The sequence below is a fragment of the Scyliorhinus canicula genome, chromosome 5, assembly GCF_902713615.1.
Source record: "Scyliorhinus canicula chromosome 5, sScyCan1.1, whole genome shotgun sequence".
In the NCBI taxonomy this organism is placed as follows: Eukaryota; Metazoa; Chordata; class Chondrichthyes; order Carcharhiniformes; family Scyliorhinidae; genus Scyliorhinus; species Scyliorhinus canicula.
This window is the reverse complement of record NC_052150.1, coordinates 18,071,457-18,098,555: the sequence shown is the minus strand read 5'-3', so window position 1 is coordinate 18,098,555 and position 27,099 is coordinate 18,071,457. Positions and strand designations below refer to the sequence as shown.

The 27,099-nt window shown below is 47.2% G+C and overlaps 1 protein-coding gene across 2 annotated transcripts in view; it reads right to left on the bottom strand.

Moving 5' to 3' along the window:
* lztfl1 (leucine zipper transcription factor-like 1) overlaps positions 1–27,099 on the bottom strand; it is a 68,511-nt gene that overhangs the window by 17,480 nt on the left and 23,932 nt on the right. For both annotated transcript variants that reach the window (XM_038796687.1, XM_038796688.1), the window contains exons 4-7: positions 13,249–13,309; positions 9,938–10,009; positions 1,603–1,668; positions 1,425–1,502 (exon numbers count right to left, since the gene is read on the bottom strand). In XM_038796687.1, coding sequence (XP_038652615.1) covers positions 1,425–1,502; positions 1,603–1,668; positions 9,938–10,009; positions 13,249–13,309 — 277 coding nt within the window. The remainder of the gene's footprint in view (positions 1–1,424; positions 1,503–1,602; positions 1,669–9,937; positions 10,010–13,248; positions 13,310–27,099) is intronic.

Below are 27,099 nucleotides of genomic sequence, written 5' to 3'. Positions count from 1 at the left end.
AGCGTCCCAAAGCACTTTACAACTAATGGCTTACTTTGGAAGTTGCAGTGTTGGCAAACGCAACCTTGAAAACTGACCTGAATATTCATTCTTCAGCACCACCTGCTGTTTGAAGTCAAATTCTTTTTAAAAACAAGGCCGGGCAACAAAGCAGCTCCATGTAAGAACATGATCATTAATTATAGGATGTCCACCCGAGCTACTGATTCAAGCTTATTTTGGGTTAGAAAAAAGTTCACATCAGAACCCAAGATGACAGGAATAGAAGTGCCTGGTCGATTATTATTACACACATATCATAACATGGAAATAGACTGTTATCGGGCGGCATCAGTGTTGTTGTTTATCCTCCACTTCAACCATAATCCAAATCCTGTGTGCCTCCCATGTTCACACGCCCCTGCAAACATCTAGCCAACTGTTTCTTAAATATTTAGATGGGGTAGACTTTCATTGGCATCACTAAAATGGAGGGGGGGGGGGGTGGAATTTACCAGCTGTTAATGCCATGTGGTTCTTGTGCTATGCCTAGTGTTCTCCAAAAATAGCCTGTGGAGTCCTTTTTACATTACAGGACACGGATTTAAAGCAGCGTACAGTCTGACTCAGACTGGCATTCCTGCCTGCCAGCTATCCAAAGATACCCATCCCAATTTATCGACTTCAGGCGGCTGGACAGTGACTGGGGGCAGACTGTACGTCTTTTAAAATTATAATAATAATCTTCATCAGTGTCACAAGTAGGCTTACGTTAACACTGCAATAAAGTTATTGTGATAATTCCCTGGTCGCCACACTCCAGCGCCTGTTTGGGTACACAGAGGAAGAATTCAGAATGTCCAATTCACCTAACAAGTCTTTCGGGACTTGTGGGAGGAAACCGGAGCACCCGGAGGAAACCCATGCAGACACGGGGAGAACGTGCAGACTCCCCACAGACAGTGGCCCAAGCCAGGGTGCCGCCCATTGACGTCCTATGACGTAAAAAGGACACCGACTGTCATTTTATGGGGCTACTGGGAGCAGCACATGGTCTGCAAAGTATCAACTGGACATCTGGCTGAAGAGGAGTTATGCAAGGAAGTTTTAAGTTATTTTTGGAGGGCCCAGAAGAGAAGTGTTCCGCTAAGTTGCACAGAAACAACCTGGGCTGTGACTGATCTGGGCCTTTCCACCTCCTTTCACCCACCAACAGACCTGCCACGGCCGTGAGTCGCAGACTACCTGTTATGCGCCCTCTTATCTGTGTGGACTATTGGGGGCCAGCTGATGTGCCCTGCTGTTTACCTGAAGTCCGCATCAGGGTCTCTATTGCAATCACTAATTCCACTAACGCATTACACAGCTTAACAACATATTTTCAATAAACTCTGTTCTCTTTGCTCGAAATGTCTTAGATTTATGGACTTTTAAATTTCCCTTACCTTTTGGTCCTCTGGAACTTTTTTTAAGTCCTTCAGAAACTTTTCTAATTTGAGCTTTTCCTCCAGTGCACTTGTAGCCTGAAATCCCAGTGATTAAACATTGTCATACACATATCAAGAAAGTTGTGGTTTAATACAGGATAAACATTTCCCAGTGCGCCAATGATCGTGTTATTACCTGTGTTTCTACAGTTCGGAGTCTGGCCTTTAGCTTGTCATTCTCATCTTGGAGTCTTGCAATTTCCTGTATGTATCAAATTGCAATAATAGTAAAACACATGTAGATAACAATGGCTTACCTCAGCAATGTCACACATTAAATCAATTTGCAGCAGATTACAGAACAGTGTTTAGAATAGTATTTATTTATTTGAGCAGTTTGTAAAGCGATTCCAGAGCAGAAGCTGATTAACCTTTTACAGCACCTGATCTGACCGGGAGAAGGATTCCCACAAAAATTATTTGTGATTCCAAAAGAGCTGAGTCCCTTCTGGACTAAACTTCACATTAAAGAGGATGATCCTCTTGGTTGAAGGCAGCTGAACAAGCATTTCTGTGACCTTGCAGACGCCCTATGGCCTCTGACACCCCTTGTCCCTGTCACCTCTTTCAACCTCTCTCTTCCCCAAGCCCAACAACCGCACCCAGCAACTTCACTTTCTCTGGCAAATTAGCTATGGCTCCGCTGGTAACATCCTCGGCGGAGTCAGAAGGTGGTGTGTTCAAGCTCATGCCAGGGTATGGAGCACAAAAATCGAGGCTGACACTCCTGTGCAGTACCGAGGAAATGTTGTATTGGCGGAGGTGGTGTCTTTGAAATGAGACGTTAAACCGAGACCCCGTTTGCCCTCTCAGGCTAATGTAAAGGACTAATGGCTTTAAAGACGAGAGGGTGAGTTATCCCATGTCCTGGCCAATATTTATCTCTCAATCGACATCCCTTAAACAGCAACGTGATAATGTCCCGGAGAATTAGCTCTTCTGAAGCACCTTGCATAAATTGGCTGCCACATTTAGTGCAATACAAAAGCACTTTGGGGCATCCGGAAGTCATGAAAGGCACAATACAAATGCAAACCTTTCCTCATTTCCTCCTTCCCCCTCATCAACACACATCCCACCCACATTTCGGCTTCTCCTGAGCATTTAGCCAGTTGTGTACCTGAAATTTGATCCTCAAAGTGTGCAACACAGAGTGTTTTAAACACTCCTTAGAACAAATGACTAGTTTCCAAGCTTAGTCCTGGGAAACAAAGGTGTGTGAGGGAGGACTGTGCAGGCATTAGACTTGGGAAATAGGCCAGAGTGGGGAGCAGACGAGTGGTCAAGTGTATAAGCAGGACGAGAACAGGTTAGCCCAGAGGTCAAGCAAAATCGAGGATGGACATGTAGCCAGAAGTCGGAGCGAGGGACCTCGAAGAGAGTGGGCTAGTCAGAACAGGGGAATACATGTAAAACTAAATACAATCGGGCTGAAGTAAAAGTTAATTGCCAGTGATGGGAAATGGTTACCTAAACAATTGACCCAACATTACAAATAAAGTTTACCTATAGTGCCACCTATAGGAAGGAAGCTGAGTGACAGAACATAAGAGAAGCCGCCATGAAACTCATCATTGACAGGTCTGGAAACAAACTACCTGTAACCTCTCCCTTACTGAGGCATGATTATATTGTGACACAGGAATTGTGTGCAAGATTGTTAATAGAAAACATAAAAGAAATAAAGTAATTTCTTCTAAAACCAAAACGTATCCATACAATCCTCCTGTAATATAGTATTGTTTCTTTCCAAAGACTATCAGTTTACATTGTTTTTTTTTTTTAAATAATTTTTATTGAGAAATTTTGATTTTATACAACATTGACGCACCTTAGTAAAATACCGAAAATAACAATAATATTAACAATCATATACATTCGCCCCATCCCCATGAACAACCCAGCATTTTAACAACAATGCAAATTAACACACTATAAAGTTACAGAATAAACACTACAATAATGCACCCCCCCGCCCCCCCCCCCCCCCCCCCCCCCCGGGTTGCTGCTGCTATTGACCCAGTTACCTATCTCTGAGCCAGGAAGTCCAAAAAAGGCTGCCATCGTTTATAGAACCCTTGTATTGATCCTCTCAGGGCAAATTTGACCTTTTCCAATTTTATAAATCCCGCCATGTCACTGATCCAGGTCTCCACACTTGGGGGCCTTGCATCCTTCCATTGTAACAGAATCCTTCGACGGGCTACTAGGGACGCAAAGGCCAGGACACCGGCCTCTTTCGCCTCCTGCACTCCGGGCTCTACCGCAACTCCAAAAATCGCGAGTCCCCACTCTGGTTTGACCCTGGATCCAACCACCCTCGACACCGTCCCTGCCACCCCCTTCCAGAATTCTTCCAGTGCTGGGCATGCCCAGAACATATGGGCGTGGTTCGCAGGACTCCCCGAACATCTGGTGCACCTGTCCGCACCCCCGAAGAACCTACTCATCCTAGTCCCGGACATGTGGGCCCGGTGCAGCACCTTAAATTGGATGAGACTAAGCCTCGCACATGAGGAGGAAGAGTTGACTCTCTCCAAGGCATCCGCCCAAGTCCCGTCCTCTATCTGCTCCCCGAGTTCCTCCTCCCATTTAGCCTTCAGCTCCTCCACTGACGACTCCTCCACCTCCTGCATTACCTTATAGATGTCAGACACCTTCCCCTCTCCTACCCACACCCCCGAAAGCACTCTGTCCATTGTCCCCTGCGAGGGCAGCAAAGGGAATCCCTCTACCTGTCGCCTAGCAAACGCCTTTACCTGCAGGTATCTGAACATGTTCCCCTGGGGAAGGCCAAATTTATCTTCCAGTTCCCCCAGGCCCGCAAACCTCCCGCCAATAAACAGGTCCCTCAATTTGCTGATGCCCGCCCTTTGCCACCCCCTGAATCCCCCATCCGTGTTCCCCGGGATGAACCGATGGTTGCCACCCAGTGGAGCCTCCATCGAGCCCCCTGTTTCCCCCCGATGCCGTCTCCATTGTTCCCAGATTCTTAGGGTCGCCGCCACCACCGGGCTCGTGGTAAACCTCTTAGGGGAGAGCGGCAACGGTGCCGTTACCATGGCACCCAGGCTCGTACCTCTACATGACGCCATCTCCATTCTTTTCCACGCCGCCCCTCCCCCCTCCATCACCCATTTACGCACCATTGACACATTGGCTGCCCAATAGTACCCCAGAAGGTTGGGCAGTGCCAGCCCACCTCCATCCCTTCCTCGCTCCAGGAACACCCTCCTCACTCTCGGAGTCCCATGTGCCCACACAAAACTCAGAATACTGCGTTTTTTCTGAGGAGCTGCTGCTGTTTTTTCCCCCTTTCCACTCCGAGTTCGAGTCATGGACTGCAGGGAAAGTCGTTCAGCACACCTTCCCCCACCGGGAGACGTCGAAAAATTTCCGTTTTGGGCTCTCAAAAGAGCCGAAAAATCTCTTTAAAACGGGAGCTTCCAAATGTGTGGCTTACTGATCCATCACAGCCACCGGAAGTCTCAGTTTACATTGTTATCGAATTATCTTATTATTCATCACTCAATTACTTTATCCCCAATTCAGTTATCCTAACCCCCTAAAAACTGTTCTACCTATGGGTGAGCAGAATAGTAATAGCTTGAAATCAGTGTCTGGAACAGGGAACTTGTCATAGTTCGAGTTTAAGGACTAAGATTATGTTTGAGGTACATTTATTTTCAGTGTTCCAGAATGCCTTTTTCCAGATGAAGAAAAGTTTGGTGAAAGCAAAATCTACTGAGGAATCTTGTTGACAATATCATTAGTTCTGCGGTCGTGACGGCATGCACCTCGAGATACTTTAAATTCCACTGAACACTCGTAAATTAACGGGTTAGGTTTTATTCCCATTCAGGAATGTGCAGGGCAGGTGGCAGAATGCCATAGGGCTTAGGGGAAACATATCGCTTACATGATGCTTCATAAACTTTCCCTGGTCTCATGTCATATGAGCCGCAAAGAATGCGGATGCTTTGAGAATACATGGCTTTTAAATGGTGCCAAACAGATGCACAGTGGGCAACCCTGTCTCACTCCCTTGTTCTGAGAGTGAGGCTCAATTTCCCATTTAGATTTCCTTAGATCTTGGAGCTAGAGTACACACCCGGGACTAAATCCTAAATTTGACCCTGTATGACATGTGTCCCAGAATTGCACAACACTCGCTGATCTGACTAATAATTGCAGCAGATATAATTAATTTACAAACTGCTCACCCAAGTAAATACCCAAAGAAAACGTGCAAGTTCAAACAGGTAGAGCTTTTCAGATATAATTTGGAAGAAAAGAGTAACGAGAGCTAGGGATAACACATAGTGTTGATGCGGCACAGAAGTGTACGACAAGGAATACTTGATCTCTTCACCATTCATCCAACCTCCTCTTACTTCTCTTATTTCAGGGGTTTACTGCAGATGAAAATGCACCAGAGAAATGTTTGATCCGCTGCCTTCAACCAAGAGGATCATCTTCTTTAATGTGAAGTTTAGTCCAGAAGAGACTCAGCTCTTCGGAATCACAAATATTTTTTTATGGGAATCCTTCTCCCGGTCAGGTCAGGTGCTGTAAAAGGTTAATCAGCTTCTGCTCTGGAACCGCTTTACAAACTGCTCAAATAAATAAATACTATTCTAAACACTGTTCTGTAATCCGCTGCAAACGTCATTTCCAGTTGCACTGTCGGGATCACTATCTGAATTAGACTTTTCTTTGGAGTTTCTACAAGATCGTGACTCCAAGTCACATCACTCCACAGCTCCTCACTTCAAGAGTAGTAAACAGTTCCTGAAGGTGGGAATCATGGAGAAGCATTCTCTCTCCCCTCTCCCCCCCCCCCCCCCCCCCCCCCCCCCCCCACTGGCGTGTTCTTTTTCTTCTAAAGTTGATGTCATCAGCAACAGCACAAAGTAGTATCTGCTGGTTGGGGGCCAAGTTTGCATTGGATAAGCAGCACGCGCTGACCCAAAATTGGCCCTCGGGCCTCATCAACACCTTCTTGGCAAGCTGCCTGCGTCAGTGGCACATTCACGGTCTCCACAGATTAAATCAATTTTTGGTTGTCTGCAATAGCACTGGGCTCAATTCCAGAGTGGAATTTCATCTGGTAATGGGAGCAAGGTTTCAATCACCCCGATCATAAAGTACAAGAAATTGGAGAGGGGGAAGGGGTTGAGGTCATCATGGTTTCACATGTCTGCTTTTTCTTACCGTTTCTACCTAAAAACCTTGCGGGGGGAAAGCCACTCATTGGAAACAAATTTTGTTTAGGGATCCACCAGGGATGCCTAAAAATTGGTTCCCACAAATTTAATGCGGAGATCAATACCTGCATAATACAGCACAGGGTATCACTACTAGGCAGGTTTGCTAAGCGGACAGCTTTCTTACATCAGAACCAAAAGATTATGGAGCGGAAACCTTAACTCCAGAGATGCTGCCGGACCTGCTGAGTGCTTCCAGCATTTCTTGTTTTTATTTTGGATTTCCCACATCTGCATTTTGCTTTTGCACTGGAAAGCGGAGCACCCATTTTACCAACTGCCACAGTTTAGTGTCAGAAAAATGGCCAACAACATTTTAGAGATTGGATAAAAATAAAGTGGGGGCAGGTTGGAAACAAGATACTTTAGATGCTGATTTCTAAATGGGGTCTGTACATCTGCAACATAACTTATACCCACTTTCAGTTCCAGCCTTCTTGAGATTTTAACCAACATTCGATTAGCCTTTTGAATTATTTTTGTACCCGTTGTAAGGCTCCTGTTTAAACCTGGTTCCCCCTGTGTATTTCTTTATTTTCTGTTATCTTTGGGCTTTTTTACTTTTTGTATTTGGACGATTACTGAACCCCCCCCCCCCCCCCCCCCCCCCGGGCACATGTGCTATTGATTTATTGTCACCTGTACCATAGTACAGTGAAAAGTATTTTTCTGCGGCCAAGGGAATGTACACACAATAGACAAAAAGAATAATTGACAAAGTACATCGACAAATAATGATTGTTTACAGTGTGGAACATGGGCCAAGCAAAGCAAACACATGAGCAAGAGCAGCATAGGGCGTCGTGAATAGTGTTCTTACAGCCAGGGAACAGATCAGTCCGAGTGAGAGTCGTTGAGGAGTCTAGTAGCTATGGGGAAGAAGCTATTCCTATGTCTGGATATACGGGTCTTCAGACTTCTCTATCTTCTGCCTGATGGAAGGGTCTGGAAGAAGGCAAAGCCTGGGTGGGAGGGGTCTCTGATAATGCTGGATGCCTTTTGGTCTGGCGTCAGGGAAACTCCCCCCCCCCTTGCGATCAGCTGCTTGGTTTGGGCCAGTGATGACACATTTTGATGGACTTGGCTGACATCAAATAAACTGTTTTAAATTCCCGGGTCTTAACTAAGACTCAATGCTGATTGGTGCTGATCGTTCCAGAATGTTCCCCACTTTGTAAGACTGTGTGTTGGCTTTCATTTTTGTTTTGATCAAGCAGCTGGAAGGCCAGAGCTCCAACCTCTCGCCACCTGATGGATTATTTCTGAAGGTCCAGGATAAAGACCTTTCTTTCTACCGTCAGTTTAACCTGCAGCCGGATCCAGTGAAATGAAAATGAATGAAATGAAAATCGCTTATTGTCACGAGTAGGCTTCAATGAAGTTACTGTGAAAAGCCCCTAGTCCAGTCCAGCACCTGCTGCAGACAGTGGAAGTTGTTTGAAAACCCTTTTAAAATTCTCACGTGGATAGCTCTAGTTTTCTCTCTGTGGGGCTGATAGTTAATCTGGAAGAGGTGGGAGCAAGTTAGAAATAAACAGACTTTAGGGGGATCTTCTGTGTGAAGGCCCAGGTTAATACAAATTAAAGTGACTCCCCAGAGAGGATTCCACAGCCTAAGAGTCCTGCCTGAATGCACATGCCACAAGATGTAACCAACTGGTGGTTTCAGTACTTCACGTCCTGGGAAGATAGCCGGCTACAACAATCTCAATATCAGTAACACGGACACTTATCTCTCTTTCTTCTATTTTAATCCCTATCATTTTATCCCTTTCCACTGGGTGTGTCTGTCTTGTGTGTGTTGAGGTAGAGGGTGGGACGGTAAAAGTGGGGGGGGGGGGGGGGGGGGGGGGGTGGATTAGCATGTCGATTTTCTATGATAATCATTGCATGTCTTATCTCTATTGATGTTACAAATAAACAGTTGTATTGGGAGTTCACTTACAAATCTGGTGTCTGTAAGTCATTGGAGCAGTCAAGGGTCAAAGATCTCAGAAACTAGATACCGATTATTGATTAATTCACTTATGTTGGGACTCCAGGACCTGTGGGGCTGGAACTGACTAGTCCAGAATGTCATAACACGGTTCACTAGCTTTTGGCAACTTCTGTACTTATGGCACCTAAATCTCTCTGCTCCTCCACAGTCTGAGCTCTTCCTACTTGGAAAACACACTGATCCATCCTGGGTCCAATCTGAATGACTGCGCACTTCCCCATATTTAGTTCCACTGCCAAAGTTTTTCCCACTTAATCTATTTACCTTTCCAACTTTCCACTCCCATCTACACTATTCACTGTGTCACCCAACAGTCAAAACTCTTTATTATCTTCATCCAAGTCATCTATAAATATAGTAAATACAGAGTAGATAGGGAGAAACTGTTCCTCCTCGTAAAAGGATAAAGAATGAGAGGGCACAGATTTAAGACGATTTGCAAAAGAAGAGGCACTCAAAAGGGCATCAGGAGAGGCACGGTGGTACAGTGGTTAGCACTGCTGCCTCACGGTGCTGAGAACCCGGGTTCAATCCCGGCCCCAGGTCACTGTCCGTGTAGAGTTTGCACATTCCCCCCCACATCTGTGTGGATCTCACCCCCCGCAACCCAAAGATGTGCAGGGTAGGTGGATTGTCCACGCTAAGTTGCCCCTTCATTGCAATTTTTTTAATTTAAAAAAAGGGCACCAGATGATTATTTGAATAGAAAAAAATATGCTGGGGTATGAAAAGGCAAGGGGAAAGGCCATGCTGCTTGTTTGGTGAGCCGGTGCAGACAGGATGGGCCAAACGGCCTCTTTGTGAAAATCTGAGGCATCAGCACAAGTTCCTGGCGGCTATCACTCGTCATATCCAGCCCATTTGAGTACATACTCAATTTCCCTACTCTCAGTCTCTCACCTCCTAATCAGACCCAAGCCTCTCGGTTGCCTCCAATTCCATGCACTCTAGGTTAATAGTCTCTTTTCTTGTGAAATGCCTTCTGCAAGTTGATATGAATAACATCTTCAGACAATCACTTATCTACCACCTTGGTTATCTCCTCAAAAATTTCAAAGCCAGGAAGACAATTCCTAAAGATAGAGCAGCTTGTTCCCGATTTCGACTGAAGTTAATCGCACTGTATTGCTTTTGTTTCAGAATAGTCGAATATAATTATCTTAGCCTCATTTATAGAACCACATACCAATTTCAGCAAGTCTCACCTTACTCAAGAGTTCAGACATTCCTCCTTCATTTAATGGAGCAAGTTTGTGTTTAATGATTTCTGAGTTTACCTGCAGTAAAGGTCGGGAACAGAAATTAATAATAATGATCTTTGTTAGTGTCACAAGTAGGCTTACATTAACACTGCAATTAAATTACTGTGAAAATCCCCCAGTCGTCACACTCCGGCGCCTCTTCGGGTACACAGAGAGAGAATTCAGAATGTCCAATTCACCGAACAGCACATTTTTCGGGACTTGTAGGAGGAAACTGGAGCACCCGGAGGCATGTCAGGAAAAGCTATCAGAGGTAATCATGCTGGTTTATTGCTAGTCTACATTTGACGATTTCTATATTATACGAGAACGTATCAAGGTAGATTTACAAACTTCTTGAGTTAAAAAAAAAATCCAGGGATGGTCTTGAAAGATTACACTGAGTGAGACTCAATTAAGAAGAACTAGAGGCAATAAAATGTCTCTCTTATAGATACATTAGTAGTGACAAGAATTTGTAAAGGGAGATGGCGGGAAGCAATTTAAACCAAAGTTCAACGGTAATTAAGCAAATATATATAATATATAAACAAACAATTACAGTAATTGATTAGATCTAAGGGATAAAATTAAAATTAACTGAATAGATAATAACCACATTAAAAGTATCTGAATTGCATTTTTTAAAAATGGTATACAGAAATATTAAATAGGAGCCATATGTCCGAAGATGTTTCCCTCAATGTTTTCTGATTCTATTCATACGATGTGGAGATGCCGGCGTGGACTGGGGTGTGCTCAGTAAGAAGTCTCACAACACAGGTTAAAGTCCAACAGGTTTATTTCGAATCAATGGCTTTCCGTGCGCAGTTCTTTCATCAAGTGCGCTCCGAAAGCTAGTGATTCGAAACAAACCTGTTGGACTTTAACCTGGTGTTGTAAGACTTCTTACTCTATTCATATGGTTCATCATCCCTTTCGGGTCTGAAGCATCTCAACCCATAACATCTGTTCTCTCCAAGATGCTGAATTATCTGCTGTGCATTTCCATTATTTTCTATTGAGTTTTACATCGATGTACACTGTTTTGTCGTTTATTTAAATGAAAATTACCTGCAAGTGTTCACTTTCCAGGAAAATCGTATTGCTTAAAACATTGTTAAGTGCAGTTAAACAAAAGAGAAATGTTAATGAGTTTACCATCCATATCAGAAGAGTTGCTGCTGCTGTCACTGATAAAATGTTCCAACGGGAGAAATTTGTTCATGTAGCGGTACTTCAGTGGTATAATTGAAGAATGTCATGCGCAGATAGCTCAGTCGCCCCCCCCCCCCAAATGCCCCATAATTTACTGGACATTCATGCTAATGCTGAAATTGTGTTGCAATCGAGTTCATGCTTTAAGCTGATAAAAATAAATTGAGTCATTAGCGAAGTGTGCTGGGGCTTCACTAAAAGACTGTTTAAAGGTATTCAAACAACATGTCGGGGAGAATTGCAGGAACTGTGGGCCGATTCTCCGGCCTTCTTGCGCTCTCGCTTGAGCGAAACGAGGCCGGGTGAATAGCGGGAGAGGCCGAAAACGAGAACCGCGCCAGGCGCCAAAGAGTTTGCGATGCAACCAGCCCCTGCTCCCAAAGGCGAAAGTGAAATCTGAAATCCCGCCATAGCGTGGTGAGAAACCAATTATCAACATTTAAGCCCTATTTCCATACAATTAACGGGAGCGACTCCATACCCAACGGCCTCCCGTCATTCATCGGCCTCCCCAGCAAGTGTTCACGCTGACGCCAATTAGTACTCCTGTTGAAAAAAGTGAACCTGGCAGAAAGGCTTCTGTGGGGAGCAAAGGAGGTGATTAGCCATATTTGCTCACAGGCAAAGAGCCCGGGGGTGCTGGGCTTGCCATCCCAGTCTCGGGGGGGGGGGGGGGGGGGGGGGGGGGGGGCACCCTCCGCAGGGGTGGTTCACAATGGGAGGGTAGAGAGGAGGTGCGTGGGAGGCGAGGGGGAACAACCGGGGGGCAACCATGCGTGGCATGACCATGTCAACCTCTGGATCGTGTGTATCGGCTCTGGTGCAACCCTTGTCCCTGCCTGTCTGCCCCACCGATCACCCATAACCCCCACCAACTGTCGAAGCCTCTGGCCGTGCGACTGAAGGCTATTGCTAATAGGGAATTGGCAATCGTGGTTCTATGAATACTTCACACATCCCAAGTGGATTCTCGTGGGTGGGCGGTAGATGTAGCACATGGGGGTCATTGCCTAGCAGCCCAATCAGACCGTGATGCCTGGACACTGTGTCTGAACACGCAGCAGCAAACATTCGAACACCCAGGGTCTGTGTCACATCACTCCAGGGTGCTGGGACTGTGTCGGTACTGTCAGCGGGTCACTGTCGAGGGCAGTGGATGATTATAACCTACAGAGAGTTGAGCACAGGTGCTCCTCAATCTATGCCATAGTCTGACCCCTGCTCGCTCACACCCATCACCTGCACGTGATGTGCCTTGGGGTGTAGATGCCTGGTGAGAAGAACCAAGGGTTCGGAGGCCGGCCCACATTGCGGAAGAAAGCAACAGAGGCGTCATACTTCTTGTGCTCAAGGGTGTTTAACATGTTATATAATTCTCCACTCCAGATGATGCCAGCCCCCACCCCCCCGAACCTCACCCCCCTCCACCCCTATAGCCCCTCCCCACCCCCTATCGCTCCCCCAACCCGATCCCGGCGAATCGGCTGGCAAGCCTTCATTTGCGGCGAGAAGCCCGTGGGCCTTTGTTAAGTGGGCCAATTAACGTTGCATAGTGTTGCCGGCCTCACTGGGCTGACACCGGGAAACTTGCGGCGATTCCCGCTCGCTACCGCACTTAGAAATCTTTCCAGAGAATCGTGTCCTATGTCTTTACTCTGAAGGCTTGAAAATAAATCAGTCTTATGTACAAACTGGCTTCAGAATCATTATTTTCTCAACGTACTGATATTGGATTTATCAATTCAGACCACTATTCTTGGTTGTCATCTTTTCACATGCCCTCTCTATATTCTGCGTGCCTGGAGAAATGCAACACTTTTATTCTGAACTGTCCGGTGTAATCCTGAATCCATCTCATTTATAGATCCATTACAACAGCCCGCAATTATTATTGATATATGCAATAAATAATGGCTTTGGGAAACAAGCTGTCTGCCTTTACTCACTGAAATTAAACAGCCCCTGGTATTATACACTGGTTGGGGAATAATAGCTCAATGTTGACACACAAATCAAATAAATGAAACTTTATTTTACCAAATTTAAATTCAACTCACTTTCCTTCCTGATGAAGTAAATTCCGTCTTTTCAAATTCTGCCACTTGCTCCAACAGTTCTCTGAAGTGAAATGATTGGGAAAGTACAAGTTAGCAATCAAAATTGTTCTTACAAGTGTGTTTTCAAATGGAGTAGCTGCACTTTTAACAAAAAAGTTATAGCTGATTATTAAAAATGTCTTTGTGTCAGCTTTCAAATATAAATACCTGACACAAACATGCACAATGGGGACTAATGATTTACTTTCTTAAAGATAGATGGCTAATGGAACATTGTTTTGATTTTGGAGGATCCCCGGGGTGTCAATAATTTATGGCAAATGGTGCTTAGTCCTGGATATCTTTGTGGGAGGAGACTGAAGAATGCTTTATGATGTGATTAAGGGGTGGAGACAGGACTATCTGTAGTTTTGCAGTTTGCCGCAGGATTTTAGTCTGACATGACAGGACTGGCTCCTGTGAGGTTCTCTCCAAGGTCTTTGCACAAAGTAAAGCAAGTAAACCCAATTGTTAACTTTATTTATAAGTGGTCTTTGAGCGAGATTGCTTTGCTCAGTTGGAATATATATATATAGTTGCAGGAGCAGGGAGTAAGTTAAGGTTTTTCTTTCCTCATAGTTTTATATTGTTGGGTTTCTCGTCAGGGATCCTAAGTACTTTACAGAGCTTTGATTTGCTATTAAAGTTACTTCTGCCTGAAACATGCAGTTCTCCGGCTGCCCATTGTTAGGATCCCAACTTTAATTTTAATGCATTCACAAATAGGTGGAGCCAGTATCGACCAGCCTAGCCAGCACTCTGGAACCCAAATGACCCCTCAGAAAACGGTCAAAGATTTTTCTACCACCTCTTCCCATTCCCCCAAATATTGGTCAGTCTTCCAGAATTTTCTCCTCTGAACGTCATCAAGATCTACAAAAATGTCACAGTTCATAATCACACCATTCAATCTATAAAAGTGTGTTGCTGTTGTTATTTTACTTCCCACGCCTAGTGGTGCACAAGGCAAGCTTTTACCTGTTCCCATAGCAATTTCTGTTTGGACCAGGTCACTAGCCTGTCGCCAGAGGCTTATAGCCTGAGAGGGCGCCACTCTGCATCAAGCATGGCCGCCCAGGAGTCTCTCCCCGCTCTTACGGCCTGCCATTGGCGTGTTGGAAGGGTTTTGAAGGTTGATATTTGGTTACGTTTTTGAACGCAACTTCCTTGACCTTCAAGTCCTGGGACGGGTCTCGAGCCCAGAGTTTCTTGCTCAGAGATCCACTGCACCACAAGATCGCCTGATATAAATATGTGTTTGTGCCTGCCATTAATGATTTTGGGTGCGTCAGCCTCAATCAAAAGCCTGAGCTTGAATTTGATGTCTTCCCCAGTATTATATTCTGTCAACTGAAGGGGATGCTATAGTCTAGGCAGATGCAATAAGCACCACTCCTCAGTTTGCTTACCAGGGATCCTCAGAGCAATTGGAATAGTGCAATGCATAATGATTTAAAAGGGTTTCTGAGTTTGTTTAAATTTTTAGTAAAAATTTGACATCAATATTGTGTTAGTTCAGATAGAGAATAGGTTAGTGGACAATTATTTGAAGTCAAACTGCAGCGTGAACTTTTTATGTAATTTCACGTCAACAATTGTTGAGCGACATAATAGAAACAAAGTCCACATCCGAGAGAGTTCAACAGGCACATTAAATCACAGTTATTCATTTATTGCGAAGCAGATCCTGAACCAATCTAATCACTTTCCTTTACTCAAAACCCTTTCGGGTCACCATCAAACAGAAATACAACTGAGTTAAATCTACCAATAAAAGAAAAACTCACTCAAAATGCTTCTTCAGTTTTCTTACCCAACCATGTTTGACCTATTAATATTTTCCTCGTGAAGCCTACCTTCTGTCAGTTAGCTGGAGTTGACTTTCTATCCCACCCGAATTACCATGTAGTGCAGCCGCCCTGTTCCTGGCCAACACTGCTTGGCTCCAGTCCACATGCTCTCTGCCTCTCAAACCAGCATCGAGCGCGCAGGTATCGAAGCAAAGTATGCATTACTCTGCTCTGCTGTAGTACTTTCACCACTAACCCAAAATGATGCTGTTTCCCCTAAAGTATTTATACAATCCTTTTCTATTTCACTGTGGACATTTTTGCTACACCTGCTTAGCTATCATTACATCTCTCTTTATTCCCATTTGCATACTATAGTATTTCTCTCATTATGTTTTGTGCCACTGGCTTTATCATAGAATCCCGACACTGCAGAAGGAAGCCATTCTGCCCATCAAGTCCACACTGACCCTCCGAAAGAGCACAACCTAACCGACACATTTGTGGACACTAAGGAGCAATTTTATAAATTAAGGGGCAATTTAGCGTGGCCAATCTACCTACTCTGCACATCTTTGGGTTGTGGGGCTGAGATTCACGCAGATACGGGGAGAACGTGCAAATTCCACACGGACGGACGGCGGGTGGGAAGCGGCCGCGCAACAGAGGGCTCCCGATCGGGAACGGCATTTTCGGGGCTTTAAGCCCGGTCCCAGGCTCCAAAAGCAGGGAGAAGGCACGGAGGAGGCACAGTCGAAGAAGATGTCCAGGATTAGCAAGAAAACGGACGGTAAAAGAACAGCTGAGGGCCCGTCGGGGAGTGGAGAGGTCACCACGGGGTCACCAGGGGAAAAGGAGGCTGGAGCACCAGGGGAGGCCACATTGTTGAAGGCTGAAGAAATAACCAAGGTAATGGCTGCAGAATTCGAAAGGCAGTTTACAAAACTCCTGGAGGCGATGAGGAAGGAGATGAGGGAGGTTTTGAGTGAGCTGGTGGAGAAGGCGATTTCCCCGGTGACAACGGCGGTGGCGAGTGCGATGGTGGAGGCGCGGGCGCAAGGGGAGGCGCTGAAGGAAGTGGAGGAGACGGTGGCGCAGCACTTACCTCGATGGGGAAGGAGATGCGGAAGGCGATGGAGGTGAACAAGGATCTGCGAAGAAAATTGGAAGACCTGGAAAACAGGTCCAGGCGACAGATTTGAGGATTGTGGGGCTGCCCGAAGGAGTTGAAGGGCCGAGGCCGACGGAGTATTTTGCCGCTATGCTGGCGAAACTATTGGGGCAGGGGGAGATCCCTCCCGATATGAACTGGATGGGGCTCATTGGTCGGGGAGGCCTGTACCAAAGGCGGGTGAGCCACCAAGAGTAGTGACTTTGTGCTTCCGTAGGTACTGTGTGAAAGAGAAGGTCCTGTGCTGGGCCAAGCAGAAGCTGGGGGTGCAGTGGGCTGGAGCTGGTATACGTGTATACCAGGACTTTACGGTGGAGCTGGCGAGGAGGTGGGCTGCCTTCAATCGGGGGAAGAGGGCACTGTACATCAGCAAGGTGCAGTGCGGCATTGTATATCCAGTGAAGCTGAGGGTGACTTATGAGCTCAAGGACTTGTATTTTGGAACGGCTGAAGCAGCGGAGGAGTTTGCAAAGGCAGAAGGACTGTGGCAGAACTGAGAAATTGAGAAATGGCCATGTGCCGATGTAACCTCAGGACTGTATTTTCTTCTTTTTTGTCTCTTCTTTTTTGTTTCACTGTGTAGCCATGCTGGCCACGCAAAATGGACACTGAGCCAAACTAAAATGGAAGGCAGCAGGGAAAGCCTGTTTAGTAAGAACAGACAGCCTGCTCTCAACTAATTAGCATTTTGCAAACAGCAAACCAGTTTCTGGCCAGGTGCAGATCTCCAAGCAAAGGTGTTAATGGCAAAACGCTTAACATCCTGATGAGGCAGCCCAGATCCAGACACAAACAATGGCAACATTTCCATCTCAATGTAGCAGTTAATTGGTGGAGTAGACAGAATGGCACCAGAGTAACAAATATCGAAACCAGCCCCCAACATCGAGGAAAGCCCCGCATTGGAGGATTTCGAAGGTAGCCGTTTGGAAACGTTCCAATCGGTACCGAAAGGTAGAGCCCGCCTAGAAGGGGGCAAGGACATGAGAGAGGGGTATAAAAGCAAATCCCCCACAGAGCCCCGGTCTGTTAAACCCGTGCTCCGGCTCTGACTGACATCTTGCATCCTGACTCCAGCCGTTGAGCACCAGCCGCCGAAACCGTAAGTTCAACGCTCGCTACGCGATCCAAGCCCACTAGACTCCCAAGTACCAGAACGCTTGCTGAAGGCTGCAGTGCCAGACCAGGACGAAGGCCTCGTTCTCTGACCTTGCCTGTTCCTGTTAGATAAGTATTCTGTTTGCTTAAGTTTAGTTGTAGCTTAGTCTCTTAGTGTGTGCATGAGTATTTATTATAACTGTATAATAAATATTGATCGTTTGAACTTTACTAATCGGTGTATCGTCTTTATTACTTTGAACTTGACCTTGGAATACTTGTGACGTTGCCTATACGGCAACTGGCGACTCCAGAGCTAAATAATTACATAGAACAGAGCCTAGCAGTGTTAAGCACACGTCGAACTCGGAGGCGTGTTAATACACTCCAATAAACGCGTTTTACGCCCATAGTAAAACGTGCAACATTTAGTGGCGACATCCGCCGGGACCCTGTTGTAAGTGGAAACACCACAGTGTCCAGGACCCTGAAATTTGAATTGGAACTCCAAATTGCAGAGAAAGAAAGAGATCACAAGTATTCAAGGTGTTCAAAATAATAAGCGAAATTCGGAAGTGTGTTTCAGTGCATGCGTACTAACAGGGCTGTAAGGTAAAACTGAAAGCTTTTTGTTGCGACAAACTTTCGGTAGTTTTGTGATCGGAAAATAGCGTAAGCCGTACCCTTTTCTCGAAACACCACCCCAGCAACCCCCTGTTCCAAATTATAAAAAGAGAGTCAGAGGAAATGGCCATGCAGGCAATGGAACGTCTGATGGATCCAGCAAAGTTTGTGGTCGCAGCGACCAGCAGCAGTAGCAGGGTAGGCCAGTGTCCCACGTGGGAGCTGGAACTCCGCAAATATTTACAAGGAAAGGGATGGCCCCTTTGGAAAGAGTTTTGTGCAAATGAGGAGACAGGTCCCGGAAGTATAGGTCATACTTGGTGGGAGAACCTCTCTCAAATACACAAAAAGAGTTTAGGTAAAGCACGCAAGCCGATGGCGATTGTGTCCTGCTTGGCACAGTTGCGAGGCGCAGAGGAGGTCATCAGGACGCTCCGGACAGATTTAGAGGAAAGGAACCGAATGAGTAAGGTCGATGTCAGGGACATCGAGAAAGAAAACCTGGAATTAAAAGGGAAGTTGGCAGAGAAGGATAGAGAGGTGGATGATGCCAAGAGGGCTCACCAGTCTTGTCTAGCTCATCTGAGCAGTTCCCAGACCCAGTATGAGAAAGCCTATCAGGACGTGCAACGTGCCGTTCTGATAAGACAGGAATCGGAAAAGCAGGTGGAGGCATTGCAGAGGCAATGTTCCGATCTCAAAGCAGCTTTGAGAGCACTCCATGCTGCAACGACCGAACAAAGACAAAGCACAGTTGACCACGCGAAATGCAGGAAACAGATTGCGGAATTGCAATCTCTGCTTTCGGTGCAGAATGGCTTCCAAAGCACCTTTGGAGCTCAGTTAGATGGGGAAAACGCCCCAGATTGGCAGGAATTAAGCGAGACAGCGCAGCGTTATGTTCAGGGAACATGTGCGCCCGCAGCTCAGCAGAAACGACAGGCACCCCAACCCCCCACAGCTCAGACCATAACCGCACCCATGAATCCCGTAACCACACAGAGGAAAGCCGAATCAGAAGGCGCCCCAGACATAACTTACACCACCCCTTTAACAGTAACCCAGCTAAGGGACGCTTGTGAAAAGATCACTCCGTTCCTCCCCACCGCAGACCCCCACCAGTTCTTTGCTAAAGTAAAACAGCAGGCTACCATGTACGGCCTGGATGAGAGAGAGCAGGTTAAGCTCACCGTGCTGAGCTTAGACCAGAGTGTAGTGGCAGCCCTCCCCGACCCACAAAACGTGGCAGGAGGCAGCCTAGAGGAGATGCACACTGCCATTTTAGATGCCATCGGGTACAATAGAGGTGACCCCGTAGAAGGATTGAATAAGTGCAGGCAGAAGAGATCCGAACACCCCACAGCATTCGCAGGAAGGCTGTGGATTCATTTCAGCGCAGTTTTCGGACAGCTAGATAGAGCGCATTTAACCCGCGAAAACATGGTTAAGTGGACGCGCACAATTATCTCACACGCAACAGAAGCAGGACAGAGCGCTTGCAATAGCTACGACCCCTCAGAAGAGGCCCATAACGAAAAATGGGTCCTGAAAAGATTGTCCCGCGCTTGGGAGCAATCGCTTCAGGCAAAAGGAAAAGTTAGATCCCCAGAAGAGGCTCAGGCTGCTGCAGATATCCAAGCAGTCAGAGAGCACCAGAAGCCCGCATGGGTAAATGAAGGCAAGAGCAACCCTCAACAGAAAGGACAGGAATGCTATAACTGTGGACAGTTAGGGCATTGGGCAAAAGAGTGTAATGCACCCCAGCGATCTCAGAGAGGCCAGCAGACAGGCACTCTGAACCGCAACAAGGCAAAACCCATCCACAATGTAACAGTACAGTCAGGACCCACCAATGTGGACGAGACGAACTGACGGTGTTCGGGCTCCCCCACTTGGGTCTGTGACACACTATGGGACTCATCAGGGAGGCCCGTAGTCACGGCAAAAGTCAAAGGGAAGCCCATAGAGTTACTGTGGGACACAGGAGGATCCCGCACCACCATTAACTCCACAACCACGGCACACTCAGACACGTGGCCGACCACCTCCACCATCACACTTAGCGGGTTCACCGGACACTCGCAGCAGGGACATATCACAGCACCCGTAGCGATCCAGCTAGGGAACATTAGCACAAGGCACCCCGTAGTTTTGGTAAATCTTCCCCGGACAGCAGAACACATCCTGGGGATAGATTTTATGAACGCTCATAGCTTGTCGTTCGACCCAGTGAACCAGTGTGTCTGGCGAATGGCTAGATCAGACAGAGCCCCAGCCACCCTCACAGTAGGAGACTACGCTAATCGGATTAGCGCAGTGGGAGAGTACTCATTCGACCTGACTACGCTCCACACCGACAGACAAATTAAGGCCCTACTAAACAAACACAGGACAGCATTTGCAAGTCACCGTCATGACTGTGGCAGAATGACTGGACAAGTTCATGTTACCGGACAGGACCCCCGACCGCAAAAGCAGTATAGATTTCCCCTTGAAGCAGAGGTGGAAATAGAAAAAGTTATAGGCAGCTTGTTGGACCAAGGTGTACTGAGAACGGTAGCCTCCACCAACAATGCCCCTATTTGGCCAGTGAGGAAGCCCGATGGATCATGGCGTCTGACCATCGATTATCGGGAACTCAATAAAGTAACCCCCGCAGTAGCCCCAACGGTAGCTACTAGTCCCGAGACCATGCTCAAGCAGGGTCTCAACGCCAAGTACGTCACGGTATTGGACATCAGTAACGGATTCTGGTCAATACCATTGGCAAAAGCATGCCAATACAAATTCGCATTCACTTTTAAAACTCAGCAGTACACGTGGACATGCCTCCCACATGGATTCCACAATTCACCCTCCATTTTCCACCGACAGCTGGCAAGTGGATTAGAAAAATTTTCCCGACCCGAATGTCTGGTACAGTATGTAGACGACCTACTACTGCAGACAGACACAAAGGCAGAACACATTTCGCTTCTGGCCGAACTCCTGGAACTCTTAACTGAAATTGGCTGTAAAGTTAACCCGAAAAAGGCCCAAATATTGGAAAGTAAAGTGATGTATTTGGGATCAGTCATCACGCACGGCAAACGCGAGATCGAATTCAAAAGAATAGATTCGATTGTCAAATTGCCCCTTCCCCAAAATGTATCAGCCCTCCGGTCGTTTTTAGGACTGGTTGGCTATTGTCGGAACCACATCGACGGATTCGCGACAAAAGCCGCCCCACTTTCAGACCTCCTTAAGAAAGGAGCCCCCTGGGAATGGCTTCCGCAGCATACAGGCGCTGTGGAAGAGTTAAAACGAGCCCTTAGTGCAGCACCCGCGCTGCTAGTCCCCGACCAACTTTCACCGTACGCAATCGAGGTAGCTAACACAGATCTGACCCTCTCGGCCGTGTTGCTTCAGGAACGGCACGAGCAGCTAAGACCAGTGGCTTATGCCTCCCGACTGTTAGACCCGGTAGAACAAGGATTTTCAGCCTGTGAGAGGCACCTCCTTGCTGTCTTCTGGGCAGTGCAGTATTTCTCATACATCACCGGACTAAACCCCATCACCATTCTAACCGAACACACACCCACACAGCTACTACTAGACGGTCGACTGAAGGACGGTTCAGTTAGCCAGATTAGGGCAGCTAGGTGGACCCTACTTTTACAAGGACGGGACATTACAGTAAAACGGACACGCACCCACACATACTTAGCAGACAACCTCCAATACCCCGGACAGCCCCATGACTGTGAAATTGTAGCTCCCCTGCATAACACAGGACCCTTTTTAGCAAAAACACCCCCCAGGAAGATAGGGAACCCAAAACAAAGCCCCCAGCCCACAGACACGTGTGGACCCTTGAGGATTTATGTAGACGGTTCCTCCACAGTTTTAAATGGTGAGCGTATCACAGGATGCGGCATCTATGTAGAGGACGCGCAGGGGCGCGCTCTCGAAGAGATAGCTCTTAAGTTACCAGGTCACTTAGGCGCGCAGGCAGCAGAGCTAGCAGCCATAGCGTACATAGTGGACCACCCCGATTCTTTCCCCAGCCCAGCGGACATATATTCAGACAGCTTATATGTATGCAATAGCCTAACAGATTTTCTGCCCCTGTGGAGGACACGAGGTTTTGTCTCCGCAGACGGAAAACCCCTTCCATCAGCCCCCTTACTCCAGCATATCCTAGAGAAAGCGAAGGACAGGACCTTCGGCATTATAAAAGTTCGAAGCCACCATAGGTCATCACCCCCTGGGAATGTAAAAGCCGACGCGTTGGCTAAGGCAGGTTCCAGGAGAGGACACTTATGGACCCCCCCAGCTAGCGCACCAGCTAGCACCCCTGTGAGCGCAGTCCAAGTCTCACAGACTGATATTAAAGATCTCGTGGCAGCACAGAAACAGGACGGAGACCTCAGGGAGGTTTTCAAGGGAAACTTTGTGCCTGCTTACGAGCACTGTAAACACGCACTGACCACACATGAGGGTGTGATCATTAAGGACCAACTTTATGTGGTCCCACAGCAGGACAGGAATCAGATGATTGCCTTGTTCCATGACGGACACGGGCATCAGGGAATTGATGCAACAACGAGGCACCTCAGGCAACTCTGTTGGTGGCCTAATCTCAGGAATGATGTAACGCACTACATAGAGAATTGCCTGATTTGTGCTCAGAATAACCCGGAGAGGTATTCTAAGAAAGCACAACTTCGGCATACTCGCCCAGTTAACGGCCCTTGGACAAACCTCCAGATCGACTTTATAGGTCCATTGCCCCCTTGTCGGAATGGCTATAAATACGTTCTGGTGGTGATAGATACCTTTACCAAGTGGGTAGAGGCATTTCCCTCACGAACAAATACAGCAAAGACAGCTGCAACGATCCTGACCCACCACATCTTCACGAGATGGGGTTTACCCCGAAGTATCGATTCGGACCAGGGATCTCACTTTACAGGACGGGTCATGAGGAACGTCCTGACAATATTCGGAATCAAACAGAACTTCCACATTGCGTATCATCCACAGTCCAGCGGGATTGTGGAGCGCATGAATCGGACCCTAAAAACTACCCTCAGGAAAATGGTTCAAGAGAACAATTCCACATGGGATTCAGTGCTCCCATTTGCACTTATGTTCATAAGGAACACTGTCTCCACATCGACAGGATACACACCACACACACTCATGACCGGACGCCCTATGAAAGGTACAGAATTCCTTTTAGGACTGGACATGACAAGCCCCGAAGTGACGGCCCTCACACATGAAAAGGCAGTTAAAGATCTAGTTGAGACTGTGAGGTCTGCACAGCTCGCAGCCGCAGTCCAGCTAGGGAAACGCCGACAGCAACGGACTGCCTGTTTCAATAAGACCGTCCACACCACAGAATTCCAGGTTGGGCAACAGGTAATGTTATCTGTTTATAACCCCAGCAGTTTTTTGGCTCCAAAATATTCCGGTCCCTACTCAATTTCGGACAAAATTAGCCCCTCCGTTTACAGGATCAAATATCCTAATGGGAAGACCGCGTGGTTCCATATAAACCAGTTAAAGGCATATGGAACACAGGCCAACCATGCTCACCATGTCCTGCTGGATGCAGCAGAACACTTCACCCCGCCCACCAGAGACACTTTTCCACCATCCCCCTCACAGACCAGTTCATCAACGGACTCGCCCACGACTCCGCCCCCAGACCACAACAGACCACGCCCCGACACGCCCACAAGCTGCCACAGCAGAGACAGTAGCACAGACACTGACTCTGAAGACAGCGACAGCACACAGCCATACAGCCCACACTGCACCAACTACGACCCCGACTCCAGTGACCCCATGGAAGTCACCTACCTCAAATATCCAGAACCACCACCCGACCCCGACTACCCCGACAACACACTCGACACTACACAATGGCACAGGGACAATTCCTACAGACTTGTCCGCAATGACGAGAGTGACCCCCGGTCACACAATTCCAAAATAGCATGCCTGATCCACACAAGGGTGTGGGATCCGGGAGAGCAGGACGACACGGTGTCTGACTCCCGACACGGCAACCCCTTTGTGACCCTGTTCACAGAGGCAGAATCAAAGTGAGGTGTCCAGATGATGTAAAATAGGAATCGTTTGAGGGAAACGATGTCCTTTCTGATGGAACCTGCACGTATGTTTGTCTTCGTTTCATGTTTGTTTGTCTCAGGATTGTACATTGTTCAGCTGGAGGATGGACATCTTCTTTTCAGCTGAAAAGATTGTGACCACCTCACATACACGTTAGCTTGTCCGCAGATACCTTTGAGAACTTCGGTTTGATTGGAGATCTTTTCCAAAGTTGTAAGGCCACACGCCAAATAGTTTATCTGCAGATATCTCTGAGAACTTCAGTGATGTCCTCAGTTGGAGCATCTTGGCTCCCTTGGTTTTTTTTTTAGGTGCCCCTCTATTCGGCAAAATAGAGGCTGCAAGTCATGGTCAACACATTCGTACCCGTTTCTTTCCAGGTTACTCAGGCAGTGGACAAACGGCACTGAGGACCCGCCCTGTCTGAGAACCAACCCTTGGTCAGCCAAGCTCGGGTATGGCACAGCACGCCCTACCCGGGGATTCCATCCAACTCGTACCCGTAGCGGCCCATACGCAACTCATTCGGATGTTTGTTTCCAAGTTTGTTTTCATTTTACGTTAGGTAGCCCTTCGGCCACCATCCCACATGCTATTTACATCCGGGAACATTCGGATGGTAAATCAGCAAAGCCTGCGAGACGGCTCGCAGAAGGAAGGATTGTTAGGTGTATGCTGGTCTTTAAAATTCGCTTTTTGAAAAAAAAAAAAAAAAATGAGGGGAGTCACAGGGTGTGACTTAGCCAGTCATTTTAAAGGGTCAATTGGGATTTGAAAGACAGATGCACTAACAAGTAAAGGTCTTAAACTGTGTATTGACAGATACTGTGCTTGATCCCAAAGGTTTCAAAGGACGAGACAGAGGTCGAAGCCAGGATTGTCAATACCGGAGGAAGAAGGAAGAGAAAGAAGAAGAACAACAAAAGATGATGGAAGCCCACTTATTACTGTTTAATGTCATATGTATATGTGTGGAAACAAGACACGTTTCCCCCACAACCCCCACCGTAAATGTTAGTACAACAAACCCCCAGTGCTCAGCTCTGATCAGCGAGGTTCAGACCTGGTGTACTAAATTCATGACGTGGTACTCCATGTCCTACATAATCGAATCACTGTTGGTGATCGCGATCCTCATCATCCTAGTGCAGACCCTCAGGTTGAGGAAATGGAAGAGGAGAGCCTCTCGTTCCAGCACCTCACCCATCTATAGAGTGCAATCCCCCATCTTCGGATTCCACCAAACCCCTCAACCCCTCACTGATTATAACACTCTGTAAATAAAATTCAGCCATGTATTATATTGTTCCATACTCGACTGCCGAGTTGGGAAGTGTGATGTTGTGGTGTGAATGGTTAAGGTCTTAGAGTGATTAAATGTTTAAGTTAAGGTTAAGGTTAATAGTGATAGGTAGAGGTTCCCAGTTGTAGTAATGCATGTCCCTTTGACATAGGGCCAAGTAGAAATGTTAGTTAAAATTTTTTTTTCTCTTCTTCCCATAGTTTAGAACAGAGTAGAACAGGAACTGGCAAGAGGTCAGAACACAAGGAAGGCAAAGTACATAGGTGATCCTTCACAATAGTATGATTGTGAGGATCACAAGGAGGGAATGTAGCCATGCTGGCCACGCAAAATGGACACTGAGCCAAACTAAAATGGAAGGCAGCAGGGAAAGCCTGTTTAGTAAGAACAGACAGCCTGCTCTCAACTAATTAGCATTTTGCAAACAGCAAACCAGTTTCTGGCCAGGTGCAGATCTCCAAGCAAAGGTGTTAATGGCAAAACGCTTAACATCCTGATGAGGCAGCCCAGATCCAGACACAAACAATGGCAACATTTCCATCTCAATGTAGCAGTTAATTGGTGGAGTAGACAGAATGGCACCAGAGTAACAAATATCGAAACCAGCCCCCAACATCGAGGAAAGCCCCGCATTGGAGGATTTCGAAGGTAGCCGTTTGGAAACGTTCCAATCGGTACCGAAAGGTAGAGCCCGCCTAGAAGGGGGCAAGGACATGAGAGAGGGGTATAAAAGCAAATCCCCCACAGAGCCCCGGTCTGTTAAACCCGTGCTCCGGCTCTGACTGACATCTTGCATCCTGACTCCAGCCGTTGAGCACCAGCCGCCGAAACCGTAAGTTCAACGCTCGCTACGCGATCCAAGCCCACTAGACTCCCAAGTACCAGAACGCTTGCTGAAGGCTGCAGTGCCAGACCAGGACGAAGGCCTCGTTCTCTGACCTTGCCTGTTCCTGTTAGATAAGTATTCTGTTTGCTTAAGTTTAGTTGTAGCTTAGTCTCTTAGTGTGTGCATGAGTATTTATTATAACTGTATAATAAATATTGATCGTTTGAACTTTACTAATCGGTGTATCGTCTTTATTACTTTGAACTTGACCTTGGAATACTTGTGACGTTGCCTATACGGCAACTGGCGACTCCAGAGCTAAATAATTACATAGAACAGAGCCTAGCAGTGTTAAGCACACGTCGAACTAGGAGGCGTGTTAATACACTCCAATAAACGCGTTTTACGCCCATAGTAAAACGTGCAACAACTGCGTGCGGGTGTATGGGCTAAAGGAGCCAATGGTGTATATATTTGGACAAGACAAGTGATGGGGCTTGCACTCGAAGTGAGGGCTCTTTGGGGTGTAGGTGGATATGCGGGGTGTGTGTGCTATAAGGGGATTTTTGGGCTTTCCTAGGGCCGGACAAGGGGGAAAGGGACCCCGGCGGGGGCCTCCGCGCTGGCCGGTTTAAACCGGGCAGTGAACGGGAGTGAGGTGGGGGAGGGGCTGCGGCCATCGGAGCCTGGCAGAGCAGGGTCTGAGTGGTCTAGCCGGAGTGGAAAGTTCGGGGGGAAGTAACCGAGGTTGGGGGAAGGAGTTTTCCAAGAGGCAGTGGGTGGGAGGAGCTAGAGGGGAAGGGGGGAGGGGGGGGGGGGGGGGGGGGGGGTGAGTGCGGGGATTGGACTCTAGGGTGACCATGGCCGGTCCCGGACT